A 20731-nucleotide genomic window follows, 5' to 3' on the forward strand; every position below is an offset into this window, starting at 1 on the left:
CTGGCCTCACCATTGAAATATACCAAATATTTAAAGAAAAATTATTACTAAGTCTTCACAAAGTTTTGCAAAATATAAAAGAAGAGGTAACATTTTTTACTTCTTAAATCAGGTCATTATTACTCTGATTTAAAAAAAACACAAGAAAAGGAAAATATTTATTATGAGTATAAATAATAAAATCTTCAACAAAATACTAGCAAACTGAATGAAGCAACTTATAAATGGATTATACACTATGTTTAAGTGCGATTCATCCTAAGAATATAAAGTTGACTTAATATCCAAAATTCAATGTAATACACCATATTAGTAGAATAGAGGACAAAAACCACATGATCACCACAATAGATGCAGAAACACATATACCCCATGCTAGAAATCTAAAATTTGTCCAGTAAGTAGTAGCTATAACTTGTCCTACCATTTCAGATAATTTGAAGTCCTGAGAATTTAAGTATTCATTTTAGTTATAAACCTATACAATGTTTCCATTTGGTCTCATATATACCAACCTTAGGCTATAGTTGTTATGTTCATCAGAATCCTTGTATTTTTACTCAATATGCCCAAACTGACTGATTAATTTTTCTCTAAAACCTTTTGTGTTCCCTTTCTTGGTTTATTTAGATTCTGTATTCTGATTGTTACATACTTCTTCAACTTCATCTTCTATTGCTCTCTCCTTTACATTGGCCTTCTGCTAGTTCATAGAACAGTGCAGATCTTTCCTACTTAGAAGCCTTTGTACTTGTTTTCTTGGCCTAAAATATTCCCCATCAAGCTCTGGCTCTTTCTCATTTTTTAGGTTTCAGGTTAAAAACCACTCCCCCAAAGAGGTCTTCTCTGATCACTGTATCTAATGAAAACCCTCCCCAGCTCTGTGCCTTATATGTCTAATATAATATCTTAATATTTGTTGACTGACCTAATCAGTCAAGCATGCAATCAGTCTCTGACAAGATAAGTGCAAAGGGAATGCTTTCTCTTGGTGCCATTGTGGCAGGATTGTTTTATATTTCCCATTTTCCTGGAGCCTAACACATACCAAGGCTCAAATAACAGAAAGAGAGAATGAAATGTTTGTGTCATCATAGCCTATACAATATGTTGAGGGGGGCCATTCTGGGGGTGTAATAGTTCCAATATTGTGGTAGATATCCTTTCTGCAGCATTCACCTCCAACACACACACTCTACCCCTGCTCCTCCATGAAAATAGAATTATTGGAACTGAGAAATAAGGATAGAAAAGAAAGGTATGGGAGAGAAGCTGAGAGGTTAAAGCAGCCCAAGGGGCATGGAGGAAGGAGAGAAGAAAGAGAAGACCTAAAGGGGAAGAGTTCTGTTCCTCACTAGGTGAATGAATTTCGTCATTACCTACAACTTGCAAAAGCTACAATCTTAGAGTCATGTAGAATCCTTCCTTAAATGTCCTCCTTTCCTTTCTTAACCTTCATGAAAATCTATCAGTTATAATCTGTTCTACCTCTGAAATCTCCTTTATCTCACTCAATTAAACTTAATTACCATCTGTTATGCCCTAAGGATCACTTACACCAAAATTTGTGAAGGCCTTTACCTGATGTTTTAGCTTTAGTTTCATTATTTCCACCTAGTTATCCATACTGCAGCAAGGGCATTCTTTCATAAGCATACATTTTGCTATGTCATTCTCTACTTGAGGCACATGCACAACTAAAACCCTCATTTCTTAGTGTGGGCAATTAGGGCAAATATTACCTCAGCTTCTCTCTAGCGTCTAAATCGAGGGGTACCATTAATTCCCTTAACACTGATGTTCCTGTATGCTTTTTGCCTTTGCTGTGTTGTTCTTTTGATATGAATGCCATTTCACCCTTTAAAGGTGGTCTCATTAAAGGTGGTCTCTAAGCATTATCTACTTTATGAATCCGTCCCTAATAGTCCACTCTGAGCAGAAGCAATGGTGCCATCCCCACACCCAACCCCACCACCACTACCATGGGTTCCTTTAACTTTTGTTTACCATTACAGGGTTAGGCTGTGAATAATCAAGTAGTTTTCAATTTATTTTTTGAATTTATTTCTCATTCTTTCATCTCTTCCTTTATTAGTTCAGGCCTTTCCTGTTTTGACCTCCATCATAGAAGATAATTTTTCCCTATAAATCCCTCTGTTCCTGTATATTATTGTCAAAGAAATGAAACTATTACATTTTGCTTAAAACAAGTTGACATTCTGGGCCCGGTGACATTTCTAAGGTATGGATAGCAGCATGTTTTATTGTCACATCTGTACTAGAACTGCTAGGATTTTTAGGGCTAGTATTCAGGATTGTCCGCTCAAAGTACTCAGCTGAAGTTAAGAGATCCATCAAGAAATTCCTTTTCTTTCTTAGGGGTAGAAAATATCTCTATCCCCTACTCTTTCCCTGAACACACCTGGTCTAGTCTTTACATTGTCAAACTCTTGAGTATATTGGGCAGAACACTGATTGCACTGTCCTATAAACAAAGAGTTACAACCACCTGAACAGCAAAGATAAGAATAAATATACAGGTGATTCTCTGCTTAGGAGTAGTGGAACCCCAAGCATATATACTAAAGATGGAAGGCACTGGGGAAAATGAAAGGATAGGGCCTTGTGATAGTCTTCACTTAATAGTCTTATAAATTTTAAATAAGAAAATGAGAAGAATCCTAAGGAGAGGATTTCCCTTTCTTCTTGGTGATAATAGTTTAAAGATCTATAATTCAAGTTGGGAACCCTAGATACCCATAGGCATCAGAAGATGCTTTGTTTCCAAGACTGAATCACAAAAGACCATAGCCATTTATAGGAGATCTCTAGACCAGAGGTTGCAAATTGGTAGCTTGAAAATTTAATTTGTTTGATCCATATAGTGTTTGTAACTTTTTAAAAAATTAATGTTTATTTATTTTTGAGAGAGAGAGAGAGACAGATTGTGAGCAGAGGAGGGGCAGAGAGAGAGGGAGACACAGAACCTAAAGCAGGCCCCAGGCTCTGAGCTGTCAACATAGAGCCTGACATGGGGCATGAACTCACGGACCGTGAGATCATGACCTGAGCCAAAGTCGGATGCTTAAGCAACTGAGCCACACAGGTGCCCCATAACTTTTAAAGTTATTTGCAATGATTTGAAATTTGGGAGATGTCACATAAATCCCCAGTTTTTTTATTATTTTATGAAGTCAGAAGATTGGTCTCAAACTCTCACATGGCCACAATCGGCTGAGTAGTGGTTGTTCTTGTTAATGGGCATATGCTTGCCATTCCTCCAAATCTCTATCACTTTTTACTCTCTTCCTGAAAAAGGGTCCAATGTTAGTTGCCATTAATCAACTCACTTGCATTTTTACATATAGTAGAATTGAGAGCTGCTAGTAGAATTAAAAGGAATGTGACATAGTTCTTATACCTGTAGCTGTCAAAACATAAGGAAAAAAGACTGAGAGGACTGGTTTCAAAACATATAGGGGAGTTTGCATTTCCTTATAGAAGTGAAGAATATTTTGGGGTGCCTGGGTGGGTCAGTCAGTTAAGTGTCCAACTTTTGATTTCAGCTCAGGTCATGATCTCATAGTGGTGAGACTGAACCCCGCATCAGGCTCCATGTTGACCATGGAGATGGAACCTGCTTAAGTCTCCCTCCCTCCCTCTCTCTCTCTCTCTCCTTTTGTCCCTCCCCCACTTGCTCTCTCACTCTCAAAAAGTAAAAAAAAAAAACTAGAAATGAATGTTTCTACATCTTTACTATGCATACAAAGTATGCCTTTGTTGAAGAAATACGACTTCAGGTATTAACATCATGCAATTTGGTATAGAGAATTATAACTGATATATAAAAAAGATGTACAATAGAAATCTTAATTAACCTTAAAACATAGACTGAAAATTCAACAGGTTTTGTGTTTGAATGCCTACACTAAGTGTTGCTGCTGGGAAATGCAATTAATACAGTGAGCAACAAACATTCCCAAGTACCAAAATATTTTATAGATGCCAAATTTATAAGAATGTCTATTGCAGAAGAATTATATGTTGAACTAGAAGTATTTTTTCGGTGTTGAATAAATGAATGAGGCCATATACAGAGTATATTATGTAGAAAGTTGGATTTCTTGTGGCATTTTCTTTTGTAGCTTATGAGAGAACAGATATAAAAAATACTGTAGAGTAATGTGTATTTTTTCATGATTACATTGAGAATTTTGATGTGAATGAAGAAATTTTTGGCTTTTACCCATTACAAGCAAATCAGAAAATGCTTTACTCGGGTATTTTGAAAAAATTCCTAAGTATAATATAAGCAGACCACAATTAGTACATTTGAGTGTTAATGTCAGATTTATGAAATGTATATCCAATGCTGCAAAGTTTTATAGAGACAAATTTATGTTTGTTCATTGGTAGATTCACTAGGAATTATTTGCTTTGTGGTAAAAAGGCTTAAACAGAGCATATTATAGAGACAGCAGCTGCTACCAGGAGCTGGAGACCTCGAACTGACTTGAACAACAGCTCAAAAGTTGGGCAAAATGGATGAACAGTATGTTTCAGTTTCTCTTTATGAGCCTAGGTGCCTAAGTTAGGGCAAGGTGCTTGCCCCCAAAATTAAACCCACTGTACAAAGAGTAAATCTGTATCTGGAAAGAGAGCAATTCTTTTCCTTTAAGATACTGACTTTAAATAACCTCACTCCTTAGTCTCTCACCATTTCTCTTGCCCACACCTCTGTTAAAACTAATCCATACTAAATTCCATACTCAATGTGGGAATTCCAAATACAAAGTCTGACATTAACATCTTGGTGCAGAAGGAAAGGAAGCAGGTTTCTGTTTTGAAATCAAAATGGTAATAGTTTTTAAAAGAAAATTGCAATAGGGTACCTGGGTGGCTCAGTCAGTTATACATCTGACTTCAGCTCAGGTCATGATCTGGCGGTTCATGGGTTTAAGCCCCACATCAGGCTCTGTGCTGACAGCTCAGAGCCTGGAGCCTGTTTTAGATTCTGTTTCTCCCTCTCTCTCTGCCCCTCCCCTGCTCATGCTCGCTCTCTCTCTCACTCTCTCTCTCAAAAATAAACATTAAAAAATAATAAAAAATAAAATTGGAATAATTAATTATGGCTATTTTTAATTTGGAATTTTCATGTTTTTAATTTAAAATATTCCTACTATGATTTTTTGCCTGATCTCATATGCTCACCCCACAATCATTTTAAAAAGCTTTATTATATTTCTGACAGGCTTTTTAAAAAATAAAATTTATTGTCAAATTGGCTTACATACAACACCCATTGTTCATCCCAACAAGTGCCCTCCTCAATGCCCATCACCCAAATAGCCTGATTTACTTATGTAAGATACCCCTGTAGCTCCTGCAGGCATTTGAATTTATGACATCTACATTAGATAATATTTTAGCTACTCCTCCCCTTGCCTCTACTGTTGACCCTCCAAGAGAAGGAAAAGTTTAACAATTTATTGTCAGTCCAGAAGATGGTGAGTTATTGAAAGAACAGACCACTTTGGGTTCACTTCTGTGTACCCAGCATAAACTATAGTAGTCATTCAATGAGTGTTTACTAGATGGATGTATAAATCTCATGCAAGTTTAGTATTAAAGATAATTATTTTCCTTTCCCTTCGACCTCTTCTTGACCCTTTTCTGCCTTAGATGCCTATACAACAGCTGAAGTGGTTTATTCGTGGACTCTTGGGAAGAACAAATCTGTGGAAGTAGCACAGGATGGCTCCCGCCTGAATCAGTACGACTTGCTGGGCCATGTTGTTGGGACAGAGATAATCCGGTCTAGTACAGGTATTTATTTATTTTATTTAATAAGCATTTTTGTAACATGTATCACATACCAGTTGCTATTGTAAGTCCTTGTAATAACATGCAATCCTCAAAACAGTCTTGTGATGTAGGTACTATTATCATAAGGAAACTGAGGCATAGAAATATTCAGTAATTTGTCCCATGTCACATTATGTAATAGAGCCAAGATCTGAACTCAGATAGATTGGATCCTAAAACAATGCTTTTAATTGTGATGCCCTCCTGTCTCTTGGTGAGTGGGTTAGAAAGTCAAAGCATTAGGGCTGGACTGTGGTAGAAGAGAAGGCAAAGGGAAGCCATGATGGTGGGAAAACTGAACTTTGATCCTAAAGGCTTCATGAAGACAATTGCTCAACTCTTCCAATGCTGAGGTGACAAATTAATAACCCAGGAGAAACCAGGTACACAGCCAAGAAGTCTAAGGATGATCCATGGAATTATTTTTTTAAGTGAGTCGCCCATCTCCAAAACAAGTCTGTCTGGCAAACCTTGTCAGGTCCTCTTAATAGCTAAATCCTTGGATATTAATAAATGGCACCTAGAGACTTGTTTTGTAGCCTTGAATCCTATTTGGAAACTGACAAGTTCCTGGGGCCTAAGGAAGAAGACACCCTGAATCTAAGCTAAGCTTAGGGTATTTGGCATAATGAAGTATAGTTGGGGGACTTTTGTTTTGTTTTATAACTTTGCTTTCAAAGAATTACATTACCATTCAATAATTCTCTCTTGTAACTGGAGACAATGCATATCAGCCTATCATCATAGGCATGCATTTTTTAAAAGTAAGTGTTTCCAATACTATATCATGAATATGACTATAATACTGTATGACATAAAAATTTTATAATGACTCATTCATCAGTGTATAGGCTGAGCCACCACAAAGTAATTGTATTGATTATACTAGGCTACCATAAAGCAATCATAGTGCTGCTTCTTTGTTATCAATGCATGAATTGTTATACTTGTAAACAAATATTAATTTTTTACATATTTTCATTTTTGATGTCTAGTGTCAGTAATATGTATAACATTTGCAATGTTTTGTATTATATAAGACAATATTGATGTAGGTACTAACAGATGATTTGTCTTATAAACAGTTGAGGTAAACTTAGAGTATCAATAAATACAGTACAGTAATGTAAATGTATTTTCTCTTCCATATGATTTTCTTAATAACGTTTTCTTTTCCCTAGCTTTGTTGTAAGAATACAGTATATGATACTTATAATATACAAAATGTATGTTAATCCACTGTTATTGGTAAGGCTTCCAGTCAACAGTAGGCTATTAGTAGTTAAGTTTTGGGGGAGTCAGAAGTTATAGGCAGATTTTCCATTGTGTAGGGGTTTGGTGTCCCTAAATCCAGTGTTATTTAAGTCTCAATTGCAATTTTCTTTCATTCTGAGTCTTTATCTGGTTTTGGCGTCAGGGCAAAGCTAGCCCTCTAAAATGAGTTTGGAAGCACTTTCTCCTTTTCAATTTTTTGGAAGAGTTTAAGGATGACTGACATTCATTCTTTAAATGTTTGGTTACCCATGAAGCCATTTTGTCCTGGGATTTTCTTTGTTGGAAGGTGCTTAATTACTGATTATGTCTCCTTGCACCACATTGATCTGTTTAGATTTTCTATTTATGATTCAGTGGTCCATACTCCACTTTTCAGCAGCGCCCCAGGGGGCCTCTGTTGCATGGAGAACTAGCTACTTGCAGCAGTTGGGTACCCTGCTGTTTTGAAACACAGGTTAACCCTGGCATACTCTACTGCTTGGGGTGGGGATCCCTAGGTATTACAGTGGGCCTGTTTCAACTCATGGAGATCACCATTGTGGTGAGTGGAGTGCCATGACTCCCCTTCCCATTCAGCAGTGTAGTCAGTGGGTTTTGACCTGTGGAGGTCTCTATTTTGGTAGTGGGGGTCACCATCACACCCAGGCAAGAGAGCCAGAGCATTTTGGACCTGTGTAGGTCGCTATTTTGGTGGGTGGGGACACCAGGACACCAAGGAGTGTGATCCTTTTGTCTAGACTACCACCATTGGGTAAGGCCTCTGCTGGAGTTGTGCTGTTAGTCCAAACTCTGCTGTTGGGTGGTGCCTCTGTACTCATCTGTTTCCCAGAGCTGCAGACTACTTTCAGAGGTTGTGTTCCCTGCACAGGTGGGTACAGACTGCTGGCTGGACTCTGATGTGTGAGGTTGTTAGCAGAGACCTGGTATCATGGCCAAGATCCATGCATAGGTGGCTATATGTTTCACCACCATCCCCCTTTTTTGTTCCTAGTTGACCTCAAATGGTCTAGCTTCACTGATTCTTCCAGTATTTCCCATGAGGCAAGGCAGAAGTAGGCTTCCAGGGGAGTGCTCTGGAATACTGGGGAAGCTGGATATCCACCTTAGTCTCTCCTTTTCCATTAGAGAAGCCATAGACACAGAGGAACCCTCTAGGTGATACATTGGGCTGGCCTGAGGGAGGAAAGAAGTTGGCAAAGTGAAGGCACTTCTCTTACCTTTCTAATGTGGCTTTTCTTGGATTTTGTGCTCCAGGAGGATGCTTCTGTTTTATTCCCTGGCTCTGAGATTTTCACAAAAGTATTGTCCATAAATAGTTGCTAATCCATATATTTGTGATGGGATACTGGAGCCAGGGATGCTGTATTCCACCATCTTTTTCATCTTCGGCATGCTCTTTGCTACTTTGGAAATAAAACAGGAAGACAGAAATTGAAAGAAAGAAGGCTAGAAAAATAAGATTGAAGAAAATAAATTCAGTTATTTAAAACAAATGGCTAATTTGATAAGTTTTTGTAAAATCTACTCGCTTTAAGAGATCTACAAAATACAACTAATTTATGAACAGTATTTATTACATATTTTATACACTAAATATTCCACATGATCAGATACAGGATTAATAGACAGGAGTTTGGAGGTGTGAGACTAAGATGGAGAAGGGGAAAATTGCCCTAGCTAATCAAAGTCCAAATCTCATTAAAAATAAGTATTCAAAGCATTTTCAGTGGAGAGAGAGAGACTGAAGGGAAGAAGAGAGAGAGAAAGGAATAGAAATGAAAACAGACAGCAGAGGGGGATAAGATGAGAGCAGGAGAGTGTGAAGAACAAAGGCAGAAATAAAAGGACTGAAAGAGGAAAGAGAAAAAAAGAAACTCAAAAATCATAATGAATAACACATTCTATAATTTCGTATGAGAATTCATTGCTAAGTTAACAATAAGCCAAACTGAATCAAAACCACACTCAGATCCCACCTTATGCCAGTCAGAGTGGCTAAAATGAACAAGTCAGGAGACTATAGGTGCTGGAGAGAATATGGAGAAATGGGAACCCTCTTGCACTGTTGGTGGGAATGCAAACTGGTGCAGCCACTCTGGAAAACAGTGTGGAGGTTCCTCAAAAAATTAAAAATAGATCTACCCTACAACCCAGCAATAGCACTGCTAGGAATTTACCTAAGGGATACAGGAGTGCTGATGCCTAGGGGCACTTGCACCCCAATGTTTATAGCAGCACTTTCAACAATAGCCAAATTACGGAAAGAGCCTAAGTGTCCATCAACTGATGAATGGATAAGGAAATTGTGGTTTCTATACACAATGGAATACTACGTGGCAATGAGAAAGAATGAAATATGGCCTTTTGTAGCAATGTGGATGGAACTGGAGAGTGTGATGCTAAGTGAAATAAGTCATACAGAGAAAGACAGATACCAGATGTTTTCACTCTTATGTGGATCCTGAGAAACTTAACAGAAGACCATGGGTGAAGGGAAGGAAAAAAAAAAAGAGAGGGAGGGAGCCAAAACATAAGAGACTCTTAAAAACTGAGAACAAACTGAGGGCTGATGGGGGGGTAGATGGGAGGGGAGGGTGGGTAATGGGTATTGAGGAGGACACCTGTTGGGATGAACACTGGGTATTGTATGGAAACCAATTTGACAAAAATTTCATATTAAAAAAAGTAATAATAATAATAAGCCAATTTGTATTTTCCATGTTCACATAAACAAGTTGAAATGTGAATACACACACAATATGGATTGTGCATTGAGCTTTGTATGACCAGATGCTGCTTTCTACATTTAGGTACAAGGGAGTGGGTGGGGTAGGAAAGTGGGAAATTGCCTCATGGGAGAACTGCCAAAATCAAATGTCGGCAAAGGGAGAGATGAAAAGTAAGAAGCTCTAATAAAGTAAAATAGTAGAGGAATAAGATTGCATGGGTCTATTTGGGGACTATTTTGGGGGAAATTCACTTTTTTTAACTCTTTGAGAGATGGCAAGCGCCTGGAGTCTTAAGCAAAAGAGAGATAAAATTTGATTTATGTTTCAATAGGATCCTTTTGCTGTGCTATGAATACATTGAAGGGGCCAAGACCAATTATAAAGCTATTACAGTATCTAAGTACAAGATGATGGTAGCTTACACTAGAGAGGTAGTAGTAGAGGTAGTGAGAAGTGGTTAAATTATGAATATTTTGAAGAAAGAACTCTCAGGGTTTGCTGATTGGTTGGGTATCTGTGTGTGCACACACAGATGCATACATGAAAGAAGGAAGGAGAGAGAGAAATCAGTGATGGTTGCTAGCAATTTTGGGGGTTCCCTGGCTAGTGGATGTATCTCTCCAATCTCCGTCTCTGTCATCACATGTCATCATACATCTCCCTGTGTGTGTCTGTCTTCTTTTTATATAAACATCGGTCATAGTGTATTAGGGACCATCCTACTCCAGTATGACCTCATTTTAACTAATTATACTTGCAACAACCCTATTTCTAAAGGTTACATTCTGTTTCTTTATATCTTCTTCAATTACCTTCATAAGCTTTCTATAGTTTTAAGAATACAGATCTTTTACATCTTTGGTTAGATTTATTCCTAGGTATTTTATGCTTCTTGGTGCAGTTGTGAATGGGATCAGTTTCTTTATTTGTCTTTCTGTTGCTTCATTATTAGTGTATAAGAATGCAACTGATTTCTGTACATTGATTTTGTATCCTGCAACTTTGCTGAATTCATGTATCAGTTCTAGCAGACTTTTGGTGGAGTCTATCGGATTTTCCATGTATAGAATCATGTCATCTGCAAAAAGTGAAAGCTTGACTTCATCTTTGCCAATTTTGATGCCTTTGATTTCCTTTTGTTGTCTGATTGCTGATGCTAGCACTTCTAACACTATGTTAAACAACAGCGGTGAGAGTGGGCATCCCTGTCGTGTTCCTGATCTCAGGGGAAAGACATTCCCTGCTCATGGATTGGAAGAATGAATATTGTCAAAATGTCAATACTACCCAAAGCTATCTACACATTCAATGCAATCCCAATCAAAATTGCTCCAGCATTCTTCTCGAAACTAGAACAAGCCATCCTAAAATTCATATGGAACCACAAAAGGCCCCAAATAGCCAAAGTAATTCTGAAGAATAAGACCAAAGCAGGAGGCATCACAATCCCAGACTTTAGCCTCTACTACAAAGCTGTCATCATCAAGACAGCATGGTATTGGCACAAAAACAGACACATAGACCAATGGAATAGAATAGAAACCCCAAAACTAGACCCACAAACGTATGGCCAACTTATCTTTGACAAAGCAGGAAAGAACATCCAATGGAAAAAAGACAGTCTCTTTAACAAATGGTGCTGGGAGAACTGGACAGCAACATGCAGAAGGTTGAAACTAGACCACTTTCTCACACCATTCACCAAAATAAACTCAAAATGAATAAAGGACCTGAATGTGAGACAGGAAACCATCAAAACCCTAGAGGAGAAAGCAGGAAAAGACCTCTCTGACCTCAGCCGTAGCAATCTCTTACTCGACACATCCCCAAAGGCAAGAGAATTAAAAGCAAAAATGAATTACTGGGACCTTATGAAGATAAAAAGCTTCTGCACAGCAAAGGAAACAACCAACAAAACTAAAAGGCAACCAACGGAATGGGAAAAGATATTTGCAAATGACATATCGGACAAAGGGCTAGTATCCAAAATCTATAAAGAGCTCACCAAACTTCACACCCGAAAAACAAATAACCCAGTGAAGAAATGGGCAGAAAACATGAATAGACACTTCTCTAAAGAAGACATCCGGATGGCCAACAGGCACATGAAAAGATGCTCAACGTCGCTCCTCATCAGGGAAATACAAATCCAAACCACACTCAGATATCACCTCACGCCAGTCAGAGTGGCCAAAATGAACAAATCAGGAGACTATAGATGCTGGAGAGGATGTGGAGAAACGGGAACCCTCTTGCACTGTTGGTGGGAATGCAAATTGGTGCAGCTGCTTTGGAAAACAGTGTGGAGGTTCCTCAAAAAATTAAAAATAGACCTACCCTATGACCCAGCAATAGCACTGCTAGGAATTTACCCAAGGGATACAGGAGTACTGATGCATAGGGGCACTTGGACCCCAATGTTTATAGCAGCACTCTCAACAATAGCCAAATTATGGAAAGAGCCTAAATGTCCATCAACTGATGAATGGATAAAGAAATTGTGGTTTATATACACAATGGAGTACTATGTGGCAATGAGAAAGAATGAAATATGGCCCTTTCTAGCAACGTGGATGGAACTGGAGAGTGTGATGCTGAGAAAGAGAAAGAGAGATACCATATGTTTTCACTCTTATGTGGATCCTGAGAAACTTAACAGAAACCCATGGGCGAGGGGAAGGGGGGAAAAAAAAGAGGTTAGAGTGGGAGAGAGCCAAAGCATAAGAGACTCTTAAAAACTGAGAACAAACTGAGGGTTGATGGGGGGTGGGAGGGAGGGGAGGGTGGGTGATGGGTATTGAGGAGGGCACCTTTTGGGATAAGCACTGGGTGTTGTATGTTGTATGGAAACCAATTTGACAATAAATTTCATATATTGAAAAATTTTTAAAAAATGAAAAAAAATAAAGGTTACATTCTGAAGTACTCAGGGTTAGTACTTCACCATATGTTTCTGGGGTACACAATTCAACCCATAACAAGTAGGAAGCCTAGGAAGAAGATATTATTTAAAGACAGGCTGGATGAGAATGCCAAGGAAGTGAGTGAGGCAGAAAATAGGATAAGTATTGAGTCCTGACATCCTCAAGTGTTTAGAAAGTTGAAGGAACCAGCAAAGTGGACTGGGAAAGATAGGAAGGAAACCAGAAGAGTGTCATGACCTAGAAGTTTGGTGAAGAGAGTCATTCCAGGAGGATGGAGTGCTCATCTATGGAAAATGCTGCTGACAGATCCATTAAGACTGATAAATAATTGATAATCTACCTTACAGTGTTGTTGGGAGGGTGTAAAGTTAATATTCCACAAACACTCAAAATTGTTTGGCACATAGTAAGAGTTCAATAAGTGCTCATGCTTGTTTTGGAGTGGGGTGATCTAGGCTAACCCACATTCTGCTATATGAACTTTTGGTTCTAACCCTATAAGTCCATTCAAACAAAAGAGCAGAATGGTTAAAAAGCATAAATGGTGGAGCCCACCCATATGACGTTTTAATTCAGGCTCCGCTGCTTAGTAGCTGGAAAACCATGCTTAAGTTGTTCAATCTCTCTTTGCCTGAGTTTATTGGACTATAAAATGAGGATAACAATAGTATCCACCTTATAGCATTTTTGTAATCATTAAGTATGTTAAGAATGTTAAAGCGCTAGAAGAGTGCCAATCACAAAGCAAATGCTATAGAAAAGAATGATATTTATTATTATTTAAATGAATACACTAATGTATTTGAATGAATCTGTGTCAAAATTGCTCTGAGCAAGCTGTGTTGGTATAGTATTAGCATATATTTTCACACAAAAGCACTGCTTCATGATTATTAAAGAGATATGGTTATGTGAACTTGGTAGGTGCTGGAATGTCTTGTTTTGACTATAAGGTTAAAGAGCTTGGTGAACTGAATTGGGGCCCACCTTGATTTAACAATGTTTATTCAGCTACATATTGCCTAATTTTACTCTCTACAGGAGAATATGTCGTCATGACAACCCACTTCCATCTCAAGCGAAAAATTGGCTACTTTGTGATCCAGACCTACTTGCCATGTATCATGACTGTCATTCTGTCACAAGTGTCTTTCTGGCTCAACAGAGAGTCTGTCCCTGCCCGCACGGTCTTTGGTGAGTGTTGTTTTATGGAGAATGGGGAGGTGAGGGCATTTGCTAAGTCTTATGATGGACTGTCAGGTTGGGATATGGAAAGAGGATGGAAGCAATGCCTGGGCCTAGCATTGGTAAGTGAGTCATCAGGTCCTGGTATTTCAGGCAACTGAGTTCTTAACAAAAAAGTGGGAATAAGAAGAGTGTTGGGGGCTCCTGGGTGGCTCAGTTGGTTGAGCGTCCACCTTCGGCTCAGGTCATGATCTCACAGCTCATGACTTCGAGGTTCGCTTCAGGCTCCGTGCTGACAGCTCAGAGCCTAGAGTCTGCTTCGGATTCTGTGTTTCAGTCTCTCTCTCTGCCTCTCCCCTGCTCATGATATCTCTCTCTCAAAAATAAACATTAAAATAAATTTTTATAAAAAGAATGTTGGAGTAGGAAGTTTATTAAATGCTTCCTGTCTCAGTCAAGTTTGCTTTTGGAACTGGGGAGGGACTGAGCCTTCAGTGAAAAAGAGAGAAAATTAGTGGGCAGAGCTGGAGAAGGTTGGAAGTGAGAAACTAAGTTGACAACAAAGAAGTGGACTGGGTGTTTTTTTATGATCCTTTTTTTTTTTTCTATAAGCATCTGACATTGATGTTTCTCCTCTAGCTTTTTTAAATTGCAAATTATCAGTAAAGGGTACACAAAGCTTGAAGGGTTTTTCAATAGTACCTACAATCAGGAAAATTTTCTTTAATATAAATTTACCGATGTCTAAAAGAGATTTGCATATTATTAGCATTTTCTCCTTGAAGACTTAAACATATAGAACATTTTCTGCCTGTTTTCCCCACTGTAAACATTTTTAGGAGACAAATATTCACTCTTTTTAGTCTACTAACCTGCCTCCATAGTAGTGGTGGCTGTGAGGCATGCACAACAACAGTTCTGGTGAAGTGGAGGGAGCAGAATCTATATAGGAGTCACTGATTTTTAGAAATATAACAAACTAGATACCCTGAAAATCTCCCTCCACAAAATTCTAGAAAAGTTAGATAAAACATAGAAAATATTCTTTTTAAATATGTGAAATGATAAGAAATTAAAGGAAATGCTCAGGGGCCCAAATGAAAGAGGGAACTAAAAATTGGAATGTTAGTCACATGAGCTGATACTGTTATAGTTGGAAGATGGGTAGATAGACTACTAGTCTTGGTAAATAAGAGTTTTGGGGTTTTTTAAATTTATTTATTTGGAGGGAGGGAGGGAGATGGAGAGAGATAGAGTGAGAAAGAGCAAGAGTGAGAGAGAGAGAGCAAGTGGGGGAGGGACAGAGATTTAGGGAGAGAATCTGAAGAAGGGTCTGCTCTGTCAGCACAGAGCCCGATGCAGGGCTCAACCCACAAAACCCTGAGATCATGACCTGAGCTGAAACCAAGAGTGGGACACTAAATCGATGAAGCCACCCAGGTGCCGCAATAAGGCTGTGAGTTTTAAGGTTACACAAGAAAGGCTCTGAGCCTGAGTGAAGTTTAGGATTAGAACTAGGGCTGTGGTAGACTAAATAATGTCCCCCGAATATATCCATGTCTTAATCTCTGGAATCTGTGAATGTTACCCTATATAGCAAAAGGGGTGTTGCAGATGTGCACTAAATTAAAGATCTTGAGATGGAGAGATTATCCTGGATTATCTGGATGGGCCCTAAATATAATCACAAGTGTCCTTATAAGAGGGAGGCAGAGAGATATTTGACTACAGAGCAGAAGGCAGTTTGATGAAAAAAGCTGAAGAAATTTGAAGATGCTCTGCCGTTGGCTTTGAAAGAGGAGAAGGCCCATAAAACTGCCAGACTTATGACCTCCAAAAGTGTAAGAAAAAATATTTGTGTTGTTTTAAGCCACTAAATTTGTGGGTTTTTTTTTTTTTTACATAAACCATAGGGGACGAATACAAGGATTCATCTCATCAATCTAATACCATTTAAGGGTTATACCCTAGAAAGAGCACCAGAAAAATACAGTAATCAGGGAGACAATAAGGAGGCATGTCTATTTTGGCCAGGGATCTGTGTAAAATATAGGATTCCTTAAGAATTTATTTTTTTAATTTAAACTTGGCCTCACATGAGTTTAGAGTTCATATTTACACTCACTGCATTGATGTAAAAACTTCGAAATTTTATATTAACACATTAATTTAAAAAGTGATTGCAGAATTTTTATGATAGAACAAAGAGCCAAGAATAGCCAATATCCTCCTAAATAAGAAGAACAAAGTGGAGGGACTTGTCCCATGAGATGCCAAAAATGATTAAAAAGCTATAGTAATTAAAACAGTGTGTTATAGGCATAAGGGAAAGAAAAATGAACACTACAGAGAGAGTAAAAGTAGGCCCACATATATGAAAACTTGATTCATGACACAGATGGCATTACAGAGAATTAATTTGATTGATATAGGTTTAAATATAAAAGCTAAAAATGTCATTCTCTTAGAACTAAATATAAGACAATGTCTTTGTAACCTTTGGAATGCAGAAATTCCTTAGTGTACAAAAAAAAAATAAGAATAAAAGAATTGGACTTTGTCAAAATTAAAAATTTCCACTCATCAAAGAATAGCAGTAAAAAAATGAAAAGGCAAGCCATAGACTGGAAGAATATATTTTATATATGTACAGATCTGACAAAGCATCTATTCAAAAAATATAAGGAGATCCTATAATTCAGTGATAAAAATATAAAGAATCTAATTTTAAATATTGGAAAAATACATGAAAAGACATTTCACCAAGAATATATGCAAACACCCCATAAGAACATGAAAATATACTTAATATCATTTTGTATCAGGAAAATATAAAAGCCACATGGAGACATTACTTTATAAACACTAGAGTGGCTAAAATTAAAACAGAACGACAATTGCAAATATTTGTGAGATTGAGGAGCAAATGGAACTCTCACACACTGCTGGTGAGGTTGTAAAATGGAACAATCACTTGGGAAAATGTTTGGCTATTTCTTAAAGGTAAAAATATATTTGCCCTAAAATTTAAGTATTTCACTTCATACCCAAGTGATATGAAAAAATATATATCCATAGTATATATCTATAAAAGGCTTATACAAGAATGTTCATAATAGCTTTATTCATAAAATCCCAAATTGGAAAAACATCCAGATGCACATCAACAAGTGAATGTGTGTTTATATTGTGGCATATTCATACAGTGAATTTACAACTATTGATTCACATAACAATATAGGTGGATCTCAAAAATTATGTCAAACTAAGAATCCAGGCACAAAATAGTACATAATATATGATTTCATTTATATGAAATTCCAAAACAGGCAAAACTAAGCTATGCTGTTAGAAACCAAAGCGGTTCTTCCTCTGGGGTGGTGGATTCACTGAAAATGGGTATAAGAGAACTTATTGGTAAAGTAGAATATTCTATATCTTCATTGGGTAGTAGTGATATAACTGTATATGTTTGCCCACTTTGAAATGTACAACATAAAAAAGAAATGTACAAAAATCTACTTTTATTTTATTGTATATAATGTATAACCCATTTAAAAATACTGACCTAATAGAACTTCAGATAGTTATCAAACTTTAAAATAGCTATGATGAACACGTTCAAGTAGGTGAAACTAATATAAGAATTCTATTATATAAACAGTGTGTTTAGGTAGAGAGAAAAAGCACATGTGAGAGAACAAGCAAACTAGAAATTCTAAAACAGGAAAATACAGATTAAAAAATCAGTGGTTTAGATATAGTTGAAGGGAGAACCCATTAACTGAAAAAAATATCTAGAATGAGGCCCAGAAATGCAAAAATATGTAAAATGCAGAAGACAGAGAAATAATATATGATTTATTGAGAAGATCTAACACAGACATAATGGAATCATAGAAGGAAAATGAGAGAATGGTATAGAAGCAATTTTTTGAAGAGATAATGGCTGAACGCTGTCCAAACCTGATAAAGGACATAAATGCACAATTACAAAAAGCTCTATGCACCTAAGGAGGATAAATTAAAAGACATAAACAGAGACACATTATAATGAAACTTTTGGAAACAAAGAGGAAAATCTTTAAAGTAGTCTAGAAAAACACATTGCCTTTAAAATAATGATAAATAGATTACCAGCTGACTTCAATAGAAACAATAAAGACCTTTTCAGATAAAAAAATAAAATTAAGAGTTCATTATTGTCAAACCCTCACTAAGAGTTCTTTAAGAAAAAGTAAAATTATCCAAGAAGGAAGATTTAAGATGCATTTTAACAATGAAAATAATAAATATATGGGGAATGGTAAATGACAATTGAATGTATAAAATAATAACAGCAGCTTATTGGGTATATGACATATTTAGAATAAAAGACTAGACCTTAATGCAGTGTATGTAAGTTGAGATGGAGATAAGGTGTTCTAAGGACTTTCATTGTCAGTGAAATGTGTAAAGCTACCAATTAATATTAAATTTTCATAAGTCAAAGGTTCATGCTGACTGAAACTCATACATCTAACGGGAATGTTAAATGGTACATGCACTTTAAAAAGCTGTTTGGCAGTCTCCTATAGTTAAGGTTTACTTACAATATAATCATGTAGTTGCATCTCTAAGTGTTTTCTAGGAAAAATGAAAACATATGCTCACACAAAGACTTATATGTAAATCTTCCCAGAAGCTTCATTCATAATAGTTGAACATTAGAAATAGTCCAGATGTCCATTAATAGGTGAATGGACAAATTGTTATATCAATGCAGTGGAATGCTACTCTGAAATTAACAGGAATGAACTAAAGATAGATGCAACAACATGAGTGAATTTAAAGAATACTATGCTAAGTGAGGAAAGCCAAACACAAATGAGTACATACTATATGATATGTATGAAACTCTAAGGGAAAAAAATCTAACCATACTGAAAGAAAACAGAGGAGTAGTTATCTGAGGCCAGGGAGGGTAGAGCAGTTTCATTCATCACACATGTACTAGGGGCTTACTCTGTCCCAGGTATATATTCAGGGTTGAGGGGATAGAGACAGATTACTCATGATCCCTATTCTCAAGCAATTCCTGCTTTGGTAGTACAGACAGACATGTGTTCTCAAAGAAGTGTCCTAGATTTTTAGAAGTGCTCATGGAAGTGAGGTGGGGAAGTCACAAAATACTTTCTAGAAGAGTCTTGAAAGAGAAGCACTGGGTGGTAAGACTGGATCTCTTAAAATGCCAAACCTCATTGTTCATCCACAAAATGTAAATGTTTGATTGAGGATCCTACCAGCTGACTAGCTAAGAATTCTTCACAAGATGACTATTCTAATGAAGCTCTAGAGGCTAAAATGCAAAAATTTCTACTGAGATATGATACAGAAACACTTATGTTGCAGTATAGTTCTCTCCATCCATGCATAGGCACACTGCTATGACTGTGCCAGGGTAGACAACTGCATTTGCTAATAACCATAAGTAAGGTAGCTTGTTTCTCCCATGAATCACTCCTTGCTTAGTGTGGTCAGAGGATTACTGAGCCTTAGGTTCAGTCCCAGAACTTACCAGGTAACATACTCAGATAGATTGTTAATAGGTACTGGCTATGTGGCTGATTCCTGATAGGGATTAAAATTTGGTTTTGCCAATCAGCCTTGCTGACTACCTAGTTTGTACAAAGGTGCTTCCTTAGGATCTCTCTGTTGAAACTGTACTAAGTCTTTTCCAGTCTGGATTTTCATTTATATAGCAAACGTATAAGTAAGGTACTTGAGGGAGCAAGATGTGAAAGAAGGCCCAAGAGGCTGCAGCACACATGGCTGACTCTCTGGGTAGAGTTAATAGATAGGCCTTATTTGCTTGCTTTTCTATATAATATCTCTCACCACATTAGGACTTCTTTCTATGCCCTATTTGACCCAGACTTACATTCCCTATCCTCTTGAGCATGCCAACACTCAGAAAGAAGGTCTGACTACTCCCCTGTCCTCAAATCTGGATGATTTTGGGTATAACAAGTATCTTGTCAAAATTCTAGGGTATAGAGACTTAGGAAATATTCATAGATAGGCAGAACGGATGCACAGAGAGATCAAATAAATTGCCAAAGATATGAAACAAGTAAGTGGCAGAACTCAGGACTTCTAACTTCTAGTGCAGATATTTGAGGCTAGAATACTATTGCTAACAATTATAAAATTATTGTTATAGTGTTATTGTTTAAAATTTGTTTATAATTATACCACTATAATTAATCATATAATTATGACAATATTATTAACAACAGTGAAAATAAGAGTAATGTTAATTATAGAAGCTACTATTTCTTGAGTGCTTACTCTTTACCAGATATTGTGTTATGGGCTTTATAAACATCATCTCACTGGAACCCCAAACAAATTTCTGAGGCTGGTTGATCACACACAGTTTACACATGATAAAACAGGCTTTGTGGGATATATCACCTTGTTCAAGGTATATTACCAGTAAGTGGAATTGCCAGAATGTCAGCCTATTATCAATTTGTCTGTAAAGCTCACTCGTTAGCCGCAACACTATATAGCTCATATGTATATATAAAATGAAGATTAGAAAAATGATTTTAATAGAATTTAAAAGTGAATAAAAGGAAATCTTAAATTTAGTTTAATAACGCCACCAAGAAAAAGAATCAATTTATTTAAAGAAATCCTGGCTTGATAAAAACTCAAAAGAAATAGATATTGGAGGGCTGCCTGGGTGTCTCAGTTAGTTAAGTGCCC

General features: G+C 37.1%; 1 protein-coding gene across 1 annotated transcript in view; it reads left to right on the forward strand.

Moving 5' to 3' along the window:
- GABRA3 (gamma-aminobutyric acid type A receptor subunit alpha3) overlaps window positions 1-20731 on the forward strand; it is a 335334-nt gene that overhangs the window by 288475 nt on the left and 26128 nt on the right. The window contains exons 7-8 of the mRNA XM_081793915.1: window positions 5683-5826; window positions 13835-13987. Of these exons, the coding sequence (XP_081650041.1) occupies window positions 5683-5826; window positions 13835-13987 (297 nt within the window). The remainder of the gene's footprint in view (window positions 1-5682; window positions 5827-13834; window positions 13988-20731) is intronic.

The sequence above is a fragment of the Panthera onca genome, chromosome X, assembly GCF_046562875.1.
Source record: "Panthera onca isolate mPanOnc1 chromosome X, mPanOnc1 haplotype 2, whole genome shotgun sequence".
Classification (NCBI taxonomy): Eukaryota; Metazoa; Chordata; class Mammalia; order Carnivora; family Felidae; genus Panthera; species Panthera onca.